Raw genomic sequence first — 12,534 nt, 5'->3', positions numbered from 1 at the left:
AGGCTGCAGTATTGGTCCATATATTTGCACAAAACCCATTCTCTGTCATTTGTTTACTTGCAAAACATCACCAGAGAAAAATATCTGATTTTAAAAATCAACTCTAATCCCATCACCATGTGGCCTAGGAGAGTAACTACGGGCCCAGCTACTTATGCAAGTAAAGAATTATGTAAGAGGGCTTGATTGGACCTTGGGATTCCCCCCTTGATTTTTCTTTCATTTCCTAAAGACAGTACTTATTTCTTGAATCTAATCATGTTATTTGTAAATAAACAGCTTTTAAAATTAAGTCAGTAATTTATTTAAATCTATATAGATCTCAAATTCATTTAATTGACTGGCTGATTGCTTTTATAACTCACCTGATTTCTAAAGTTCATCTTAAAGGAACTAACTAATAAGTACAATTACACTTATTATCTAGCTGAGGGCTTAACTTGTTAGGCTGAACATTAGAATCACCTGTAGTGACTTTTCCAAGGAACCAATGGCAGGGCTTCATCTAGGCAAATTGAATTAAGATTCTGGTGGTGGGCTAAGGCTTTTGGCTGGTTTTAAAATCTACCCAGTTGATTCACATGTGCATCACCCTCTCCACTGGCAGTTCAGGAAAGTGAATCAAATCAGTTATTTAATTTTGAAAACATAGAAGCGAAACTAACAGCAATAGATTTTTTTCAAAAATCATCACATTGAATGATTTCAATTACAAAACATGGGGGTCACATACTTCTATCCAGTGGCACAAAGTTATAACATGTGCTTTAATTTATGGTGGATTAACTTTAAGAGATGTGTTCAGAGATTCACTGTAATTTCCTTAGTAGAATCTGATATTTTCTGTTTTCCTTGACATTCTACACAGTGTTTGGATGCTGCTTAGGCTGAGGCTGGGTGAAGCAGGATGGCAAGCTGAGTCTGGGGGCTTAGGACACTCCGAACAATGTTTCATTTATACTTTATATGACATATGAACAAAAAACACTTGGCCACTGATGAACCCACATATAAACAGATAAGCCTCCTAAATAATCAATTTGATTATTGTATCAACTGATTGCCTTTCATAGATTTCCACTTTCATACCAGTGTAGTAATCACCAAATGGATGAATATTTAACACCATGCAGGGTGGGCATGTCCTCAATAAATATTTTCTGAGTGAATTTACTTTGAATAAAATTGAATTGTATTAGGCAACAATTATTTTATCATATTTATTATATCTTGTGAATTCAGCACAAGATACTCCATATTCACTCTTTAACGCAATTCTTTTTCTACATGATTAATTATGAAAGTCATGCTGGGGAGTAAGATATAATCAGAACTTCCTTCTTTCCTTCTCCTGCTACATGAAGCCTATGGACTATTTCATTTTCACCTTGAGGGTCAACTAATTTCCAAAAACATTGTTAGATGCATCTGATTCTGACCTCTCAGATTCACACAACTTGAGAGTTAATCATTCACTAGCTGCCGGTAAAACACATACAACACAAATTCTTCTCCTGTTTTCTTATTTCTTCTTTGCAGATTTTTGATAAACATTTAAGGGTTGTCAAGATTACAATTCTGACTGATTTGCTACTTTGTGGTATATAAGCATCTCATGTTCATTTTATTTTGAATTCCAGAACATCTATTGATGTCTGTTTCTGATTTTATGATTAGCTTTCTGTTGTTCTGTCTTTATTCTATAGATGAGAACATGGAAGAGACAAAATGAATATTTTGTTTATAAAAGCCACTCTCGCATTCTGGCTTGATCAAGGGTAAAAAATGAAAATTTCAAGAGTACTGGGCCCACTCTACTATTTTTAGGCAATTTTTAAAAAATATTATTTCTCAAAATCAATCTTTGCTAAATCTTGGATTGCTGAGAGTTCAAGGACCAGATAAATTGTCTTATATAATAAAGACAACGAATACAGGCACCTGAATGGACAGCCACCTTTGGCCAGGCATCTGGAAGGATATTTCATTTATTTTTATTGGTGCATATTAATCATACAGTATCGTGTATTTCATTTGTGTCCTATCTGTCTATACATAAAAACAAACTTATGAATATTTTATAAAACCTTAATTATTGAATGTTTTATAACTCCTGTCTTATGGATACTAAATTCCAGTACCAGGTCTTATGTTTTTACATTGAAGATAATAGTTACATACATGTGCAAAATACATTTAAAATTATCCAGAAAAAAAAGAACATAGCATTTAATAATAGTATGATATATATTTCTTGGAAATGGCTTTTTGTTTTGTGCACATGAAGCCTGGTTTTCATATCTTTAAGAACATATATGTTGATGACTTTGCTTTTGCTTGGCAGGAAAGAATATGTGTAGTTGGTTTTGCATTACCAGAAAATGAAAAATCAATTTACACAGCACATTCTTTTAAAAATACTTTCAATAACATTGGCTTAAAGTTTCACAAGACTACACTCACTTATTAACCAAAGTTAACTTGAACCAAAAAAAAAAAAAAAAAAGATTTTGGAACTTGACTCTCTTCAGAACTATGATTTTCAAAGTGCCTTAAGTTCATTCTGTCTTATATTTTCTTAAAACCCAAATGAGTGTGTTGTTCCATTGGCAACAAAATAATGAATCTTTGTTGCCAGAGTACTAGTCTGAAAATGAGGATTTATTTATTGAGGTATTTAGAGGCCTTCATTTTTTTTCTTAAATATTTTCCATTGTTTCTCTCAAGTTATTTAACTCTTGTATCAAGAATGACAAAGAAAGTAAAAACTTGATAAAATGTCTAAAGTAATGACTCATCACAATATATCTTTTCCAACCAGATGTTGAATTGTGGGGTCAAACATTCTTTTGATCTGTCAGTGGGTTCAGGGAGCACTGCGAGATCTTGCTGAGATGGCAGTGTGGTGGCAGGGTCACCTACTCTATTTCAACCTGCTTTAAATATTCGTATAAGTCTAAAATATTATGTTTGAAAGGGACTGCAGAGGGACGTTTAGTCCAATATTATATTTAATATGAAAATCCTGCCTATAGCATATGTCTTTATATATCTTCTATTTAAAATCTTCTGATGACAGAGAATTTACCATCTTACAAAGCTCAATATATGCTTTAGTATGACAAGAAAAACTGATGACTATACAAACAATAAAAACAATAAACTAGGGTTTAATTTGGAATACTGGGGCCTTGGTGTGATAGCTAGTCCTCTTGAGTCTCAAGTTCATTCTCTGTAAAATGGGATCAAAGGGTTATGGTGAAGATCTGAAGCAATGTGTATAAAGTGCTTAGCATATAAAATACGTAGCACTTGATAAATTTTAGACAAACAATCAGGATTTCTTTAAATCTCATATAATATTAACTACTATATATTGAGATTTCCAGGAAAATCAAATTATTAGTGTTTTTTATCTGTTAGAAAAATGAAGGAGGAGGTATACTTTATTCAAAGAAACCTGGATGAAGAAAGTTGCATCTTGCTTACTCATGACTGATGATTTTCTGTGGCCAGAACAAATCAGTGCAATCATGGAGCTACCCTAGTCTTAGTGTGTTTTTTCTCTCCTCCTAATCTAAGTAATGCAGTTTGTATAAATGATGTGCAGTACACTCATGCTTCTCTGTGGTGCTTAGCAGATAAACAGTGCCCTTCTCTGGGTTCCTTTCTGCCTTACTTGTCCCTTGCATGTGGATCTCCTTCAACAAGGCTCTAAGCCACAGGTCTCTCAGACCACTGCTTCTTCATCCCAGTGATCTGGCCCAGAGCAAAACAGAGAGAGTTGGCTCCAGAAAATTAAATAAGCTATTTTATTCTCCACCTGCCATTTTGGAATGCTCCATTGTCAGCCATGAGTTGGCATCTGCAAATTGAAAATTTCAGGCCATTTCCTCCAATGGTGCCTTTCTATCACGGTGATCTAACAGAGTAGTTTTAGAAACAAGTTTCTCTTCTTGCCTCATCTCTGATGCTCTCTTTACACTTTTTTTTTAGTACATATAATCTGACTTCATGGTTGCTAATAACTATTTCCACTTGGTTAAGTTTATCTTATCTGTTCCAGACAGTCTAACCCTGTCAAACAGGAACACACAGTGGCTGAATGAATAGAAAAATTATTGGGATTTCTCCTTTGCCATGTAGCAACATTATAAAGACAGGAAAATCAATATATGAAGAAAAAGCAAGATATCTCTCTCTCTCTCTCTCTCTCTCTCTCTCTCAGTGTTCTATTTTGCAAAAGCTGTGACTTAATCCAATCTGTATTTACTTTACCTCTTTGCTTTAGATGTAACATTTTAGGGAATGAGGTAGTCAGTAATAAAGGAAGGTAGGCAATAGCCAAGACATTGAAGGGTAAGGGGTTGGTATAGGATACAGCAGTGCTGTCCTTTAAGCCTGCACTGGTCCCTCAATGCCAGCCCAACCCTCAATAGGGGACTAGTAGCATTCTGATGACTTCTCAAGAGATCAGAGTCTGATGTGAAGATGTAGCCTTATGTCATCAGTGCTGTTGATCAGGTAGCAAGAAAGTAGATAGTGAAGAAATAAAAACAACTTTTTTTCCTACAGCAAACTTTTTCCCCCCATGGGATGGATGTTACACTCAAATCTTAGTGTATAATTTTCAGGTTTATTTTTTTTGGATGTATTCATCTCCACTAATCTATTATTTCCTCTCATTTTGTAGCAATGAAGTTGGAGCAGAAATGAAAACATGGGCTGCGGAAGTCTTTTGGAGTGCTGGTGCTAACCACTTGCTAGGTTTAATTCTTATTTTTTTCAGAATGAGTGCTCCCTTTATGAGCAGCAGAGGAACTAAGAAAATTTTGCTGCAGACATACACCATTGCAGCACTCTACTAAACCCAGCATAGGAAAGATTCACCTGCAGCTTCTCACATCGCTGCCCAAGCCTTTGATGCCTTCTATTAAGCTGCCAGCAATACTAACTTTCCCTATAGTTAGCAGGCAAAATAAAGAAGAATCATGAGTAAATAGAAGAATGGCTGCGACTATTTTTTCAATACTAGTTTTATTTAATCCATATACTATTAACCGAATCAGGTTTTATTCCTTTTGCTTCATTTTTCACATGTTTGGAAGAAAAGAAGAAACATGTTTTGTTTTATTTTTATTTTTTGCAAGAGTTCCTGCCTACTTTCAGGGGATGCTCGTTACATGGGTTCATTGGGGGAGACTGTGGACATGATGAAGTAGTTATTTCACATAACATGCTGCTTGCTTGTATCTTTGGAGTGCTGTGTTGTTGGGACAGACTATGTACCAGGGACAGCCCTGAGAAGATGATCATGATGTTGCTGGAGTGTCTCTACTATCTCTCTGCCTGCTGCCATGGGGTTCTTCTGCAGGCTACTGCAGAGTCAGATTGTTCTCATACTCTTGGGAACAGCAAAGACCATAGAGCAAACCCACACTCTTATTACAGTCATGGGAGCCCACCAGAGACACACCAATACCCACCATATTGGCCAGGTCCCATTGTTCCCCAGTTGTCATCCTTAGTAGTTGGTCTAGTTGGCCTTTGCCTCCTCTGGTGATTTCCTTCTCCACCCGTCCTGGAAACCCAGGATAACACCCACTAAAGAAGAATCCATAGCAGTTTTGCACATGACTCATGTTCCTTTGGAGCCAGCTCTGAGCCACTGTTCCTTAGACCACTGTTTTGGCAATCCAATTGTCCTGCCAGGAGAGTTTCCTACAGAGAAAGCAACTGGGTTCTTTTGTTCTCCCATATCCTTTTAAGAACATCCCATTATCAGCCATGAGTTGGCACCTGGAGAGATAAATCTCCTCTGTTGGTGTTAGGAGGACAATGAGTCACAGGAAAGCACTCTACTTGTGTTTCTTGGCTCAAACAACAACTACTCCTCCACCCACCTTCTAAAATGTGTGAAGAATCACCTTAGGTTACTAATAATTATCTCTAATGTTTACTGTGCTCTTATTATGCACCAGACACCACAGTAAGTGCTTTACATGAATATTATCTTACAAGGGGGAGCAATATCATTGTTGATGTTTTATATTTGTGAAAACAGATACCTCCAAATGCTTACATCAAGCTAGTATGTGGCAGAGACAAAATTCAAATCCAGGTAATCTGGTTCCAAGACCAAGATATTTAATCAATTATTAGTTTTTTCATTCGTTCATTTTTGGACTTCATGTGTAAAAGGTGAGTTGAACACACTCCCTAGCTCATAGCAGATTACTGTTTGGGTGTACTTGATGATTATTATTTATAACAATTTTATCTTCTTTTCCTTGCTGTAGGAACACATTCTTATGTGTTTAATGTTTATCTTTTGCTTATATGTTTTGAAGGTGTGCATTGTTCTGTTGCATATATATTTAATAAATGTAAATGGCATTGCTTTTGCTTATGTTGTTTCTTTTTTTCTCCACACTCAGCATTGTTTAAAGCTCTACACAGATTGCTTCCTCAGAGATGCATGTTGCGGTCACATTATGTTTCACTTATTCACCTGCCCAGCTTTGGTCTCATAGGTCTCTGTATTATACAAACTGGTTTGATGCATATTGTTCTGTGTGCCAGTTTGTGGATCTTTATGAGGGTTTATCTGCAATGTATACTTAGGACTAGGCGTGTTTCATATGAAAGCATACATGCACTTCATTTCACTAAATCCTCCCAGATTGCTGTCTAGAGATACAACCATTCTCGTTTCCACCAGAAATGCATCAGGGATATAACATCTTCGAATCCCTTTCCATCTTTGAATGTCTGAACTTTGCAATGTTCAACCACACCATCACTGAAAGCAGCTCTTAAGATGGGATTTTGTTTAAAGGTAGCACCCTAGTCATCCTAAGTTTTCAAATTCTCCAATGCTTCGATACATTTTAAGTGCAATTATTAGGTAAGTATTCTCTCTTTCATTGATGAAAACCTTGAGCCTGAAATGTTCTTTGAGTCAACACATCAGTGGATGATGAACCTAACATAAGACTTTTGGATTCCCCTGCTATGTTAATTCTTTAATAAAGAAAAGAGCTGCATCAGAATACTGTGTTCTAATTTATTTTATTTTTTCAATTTATTGTTAAAGATCAGAGTCTTAAAGCATGAAGAAAGGAGGGGCAAGTACTGGTTATAGGTAGAATATGGGACAAGAGAATGAGCTGTTCTGGGGTTCTGAGCATGTTAAAGTACAACGGATTATTTTTGAGGAAGAAAGAGATGGGAAAATGTAGTATGGAATATACAAATATTGAGACCAAGTCTCTATTTGGATTCACTAGGAAACTTACTCTAAGACAAGAATTTGACTAAGCAGTTATTTGGGAAGAGATCACCAGAAGAACACAGCTATGGGATTGAAGAAGTGTCCTATAATATAGCCACTTACTAAAATGGGCAACTGGAGCTAATTTCCACTGAGGGATTTGAAGACACAGGTTGAATGAGTGTGCATCAGAGTTCAACTTAGAGGAAAGAAAATTGTGGTATTTATTCTAAAAATTAACTATTAACCTTTGCATTGTTATGTCCTTCTCTTTGGAATGTTTTTTTTTTTAATTTGGAAAAATATTTTATTATTCATGTGCAATGGGACTTGTTATTTTATTGTTAAACTTTAATTTGAGGAAATGGGTAATCTATTGAATATTGTTCTTTATATTTTTTAAGTGCAGGACGAAAAAGCTAATTAATAGCTTAAGTAGGAAGGGGGATATTCTCAGAATATTATCTATTGGGCAAGAAGAAAATTCTGCAAGTAAGAAAGAGAATAAAAATCTTTCTAATGTGGACTGCTGTAGATTGCCACATTGGAAGTCTTTATCTATTAAAAATTAAATCAACTGTGTGAGAGAATAAGTTGGTGTGCAGGGAGAAAACATTGTTTTGCTTCAATGAAGCCCAGAGGCCTTCAAATAATCAACTACTAATTAGTAAATATTTCTGAATTTATTTAAAAGGTATATCATATTTTGGGGATTTTCTATGTTTTCTTATGATATGTTGTAAAAGTATACGTTATATTTTCTCAGTGCTTTAGAATGTATTCTCAATTTATTTGTCTAGAAAGCAATTTTTCTTTATTTTAGACCTTAATGAACACATTTTAATTTCCTAATACAACGGTTTATCAATGTATTTTTATTTTTTGAAATTGCTCAGCATCACTTAAGCACCTGAGCCCATATTTTTCTTCTAACTCTGAAGGTAAATTTAAAAATGAGATTATACAATAGGCAAAGGACACCTCATAAATAATGTAAGAAAGAAAGAAAGAAAAAGACAAAAATTTCCAAGGGTCTACGTATTGTGACTCAGAAATATTGAACAGAATCTCTAAGGTAAAAGCAGTCAGTAGAAGACTCACTAAAAGGAAAAAAAAAAGAAAGAAAGAAAGAAATCCTTATGTAATATTTAGCCAAGGGCATGTTTTGTAGAAAAACTTAGGCAAAGGTTCACATAATCATGTGGGTGGGAGTGGAAATTATTCCTCACAAAGTTTAGGAAGTATTTTTAAATGTAAACTGGGCTAAATCATTCAAAGGAGTAGGAATTTTGCTAACTCTGCTTTTGGGTGACAGTTGAGATTTTCTTTTTCTTTTTTCTCTAAATCTATAGTAGGGCTAGTAAAAAGCATAAATTGTGGAAAAGTGAAAGTCAGTAACAGTTTCTTTTTTTCTGATGAATAAATAAAATTTATGTAAAAACTTAAGTCATTAAAAATTAGAAAAGAAGTAGATTTTGAGGAATATGTGGTAGGCCGTGCTCTGAATTTATGTAAAATTGGTCCTCAGTTATAAGTATATTAGGTTCAACAGAATTTGGGGAATTACATCAATGACTCAAGCTTTTGTCATTCATCATATTTTAAATTAGTAATTTAGGATGGAAATTTCCCTTTTCCAGGATCTCCTTTTTCATAAACTAATGACATTTTCCTAAGAGGAAGAAAATTAAAACACATTTGCCTTTGTTATGGTTTGGATATGAGGTGTTCCCAAAATTTTGTGTATGAGACAATGAGAGGAAATTTAGAAGAGAAATGATCTGATTATGAGAGTCTTAACCTAATCAATGGAATAATCCCCTGATGGGATTAACTGAGTGGTAATTGAAGGTGGGTAGGGTGTGGCTGGAGGAGGTGGGTTACCTGGGCATGCTTTTAGGGTATCTATTTTGTATCAAGTGAGTGGAGTCTCTCTCTCTCCTTTCTGATCATCATGCCCACTTCCTTCCATCACACTCTTCCACCATGATGTTATGCCTCATCTCAAGCCTCAAGGAATGGAAGCTGCTGTCTATGGATTGAGACCTCTGAAACCGTGAGCCCCCACATAATTTTTTTTTCTCCTTAAAATTGTTCTTGTCAAGTCTTTTAATCACAGCAGTGAAAAAACTGACTAAAATACTTTTGAATTTCCAATCCTATCACTACTCACATATTTTTACATTATTGCCCCAGTCATACTACAAAGGGAGATTAAATCCCAGTATTAGGATGTGTCAGGATTGGATTGATTTGGGGTCATTATTGCTTAAAAGTTCCCTTTTTATCTACCATGTTTCAAAAAGATAACACTCTCGTGGAAAGTATCTACTTCTGTATGGTTGCATCACTGAGTACTATGGAATGGAGCTCATGAGAGATTAGGAGCCCACAATCTTGGGCTGCAATAGCATCAAGGATATATATATATATATATATATATATATATATATATATATATATATATATTTGGTAGGAGGAGGTTTAAAGGTTCAAGATTCCACTTGCCCTATGAGCAAAAAATACAAATGGCAACATTTTGACACCGTTCTCTCCCTGACCAAAGCTTCTATGTAAAATGAAGGCCCCCTTTAGGAACTAAGTTCCTCTTCTCCCAAGCCCATCTTGATGGGAACAATACTACTCAAACAATTCTTCCTTAACTAACAAAATCTGCTTTGAGTGACTTGTTTCTTGAACTATGGACAGAGTTTTGTATTTTATTTTCTCTTTATAAAAAAGAAAAAAAAAAAAAAACTCTGCCTGGTTTGACACCACATCATGAAGGAGGAGGATTTAGGGTTTATATGTGCTGCAGTTGTGCCAGCTGTACTTCATCATTCTCTGCTTGCTTGGACTTTGCCACTCTGATATTGGAAACTTCTGCTTCATTGGGTTATTTCCTAGGACTGTCAAGAAAACCTAGTTTGATTTGTTTATCAATTTTTTAACACACATGTTAAAATATTATTATTTTAGTCAGCTTTTCAACACTGTGACCAAAAGACTTGACAAGAACATTGTAGAGGAGAAAATGATAATTTTGGGCTCACAATGTTAGAGGTCTCAGTCCATAAGATGGTCAACTCCATAGCTCTGGGCCTAAGTGGAGGCAGAACATCAGGGAGGAAGGGTGTAGGGTAGGAAAGCAGCTCAGGAGAAGGCATTCAGAAAGCAGAGAGAAAGCTTTGATCCCCAATGATAAAATATATGCCCTAAAGGCACATCCAGAGTAACCTATCTCTCCAGCCACACCCTACCAGCCTACAGTTATCACCTAGTTAGTTTACAACTCTCATAATATAATCACTTTACCTCTGAAAATTCTTGCATTGTCTCATATGAGCTTTGGAGGAAGACTTCATATCTAAACCACAACAATTATTAGGAGACAATTATTATATGGAGAATGCTGCCTCCAGGTTGACTGAAGTATAGACCTACTTGCTAAGAGAAATACAATGTACTCTCTAAGATCTCTGTGAATCCCCAAAGACAAATATTTGTTAACCTTGAACATAAACTCCCAGCTTCCATGTAACATTCATGCTATATTTTGCATCTTGGTGCTACATTTTTAGAGTGTCTTCAATGTGGGTCACATTCCTTTACTTGATAATCCCTCCTAAAGTCCATTCCATCAAGATATAGATTAGACCATTTAAATATTTTTCTCAGATCTTCTCGCTATACAAAGAAGTAGCATATTGATTTTCCTCAATAAGAAGTTTCTTTCTTTAGAACCCTACAGAAGGGGTAAAATAAGTTATGCCATTAGTTCTCAAAAAGTAATATCCAAAAATTTTAGCTAAAAATATATCACGGCTTCCCCCCCTTCTTCTGGGATAGAAAGTGAAAATATCATAAAACTTGAGCAAATTAGAATTATCATGATGAAAACAAAACAAAACAATCCCAATCCAAACCCCCAATCTGTTTTTTTGGTCCACTTTGGAGTTAGTCATTCAGGTATCCTGTCTAAAGTGGCAGTAACATGTTGGATATACAGATTCAATGACCGGCTGCTCTTTCAGTTCCTGTTTTCAATTCAGTTCCTTTTACTCAATCTTCCATCTCCTCAGCTCCTCTTGGTCATTAACTTGTTTAGACTTTTCCTTATTGCCAGATCCCTTTCAGTCAAGCAGCCTGGGTTTGGACTACATTCTGCGTTCTGATCTGATACTTCTCCAAGAGGGGATCCCTTAGCTTTATGATGGTCTATCTGACTTGGGTCTCTGTGTAGCTGTGAAATCTCAAGCCCTCCAGCTAATCCATACAGGAAAATGGAGGGGAGGGGTTCCAGACTGGATCCACTTGGGAGTGTCCATTAGTAATCATGTATCCATAAGCTATGGAGATGGTGATCTATGCTTTCCACTCTATCTTAGATATAGAGTAATATTGAAACACTAAAAAAACATTGTTGATGGAAAATGCACTTGACTTTCTGGAAAAAAAAAGCTCAGAAATATTTTCAGTTTCTATTGATCGGCTATATGAGACTCCTACATACTTTAGAGGGTTTAATGGAGCAGAATATGAGGCGAAGCTTCCATATCTCTGAAACCCAAAGTCATTTTAGTTACATAAGACATCTTTTTAGACTTGTTAAAAATATTTCACATCAGATCATTTCCTAAGTGAGTGCTTTATCTCTACAATTAATAAAAGATAAAAATGGAAACCTGTAACTGATGAAGTATCCTTTTAGTTCATAAACTACTTCAATTTATGCCTACAGTCAGAACTTAACTATAAAGTATGCTTTGTACTCCCGATAAACTTTTGCTTTGTTGAATTGCCCTGGGGAAAGAGTTTGAGATATTTCTTACGAAGAAAATTTCCTTTTGCTGTCAGAGCTGGTCCAGACAGAGCCTCAGTGAAGGTATTCGTGACAAACATTTTCCAGTTGGCACCCAGTGCATGACAGCTGATTATCCAGTCATCTCAGGCCTCTGACCTTGGAAGTGTCTCAGTCTGCTAGTACCCTTACTGGATTTAGGGATGGAGGTGTCTGGGTGAAAGAACAAAGGTAGAGGGATGTCAGATCAGCTTTTCACTTTTAATCGAGTCACATTCTTCCATACTCTGAGCTTTATGACTAGCTTCCCAATACATACAGACAACACACACATACACACAAACACACACATATACTTACCTCACATACAGACTCATACAAATAGATACACTCCTTTACTGCACCACTATCAGCTAATTATAAGCATTATATTGACCTTCTGATGGCTCGATAATAATCT

At 35.7% G+C, this 12,534-nt stretch overlaps 1 protein-coding gene across 1 annotated transcript in view; it reads left to right on the top strand.

Moving 5' to 3' along the window:
- Window positions 1-4,748, top strand: part of Mlip (muscular LMNA interacting protein) — a 124,100-nt gene extending 119,352 nt beyond the window's left edge. Inside the window, exon 11 of the mRNA XM_071613926.1 lies at window positions 4,694-4,748. Within this exon, the coding sequence (XP_071470027.1) occupies window positions 4,694-4,699 (6 nt within the window). The 3' untranslated portion in view covers window positions 4,700-4,748. The remainder of the gene's footprint in view (window positions 1-4,693) is intronic.
- Window positions 4,749-12,534: the final 7,786 nt, after the last annotated feature.

Source organism: Marmota flaviventris, chromosome 6 (assembly GCF_047511675.1).
Source record: "Marmota flaviventris isolate mMarFla1 chromosome 6, mMarFla1.hap1, whole genome shotgun sequence".
Lineage (NCBI taxonomy): Eukaryota > Metazoa > Chordata > Mammalia > Rodentia > Sciuridae > Marmota > Marmota flaviventris.
This window is presented reverse-complemented; position numbering and strand designations above follow the sequence as displayed.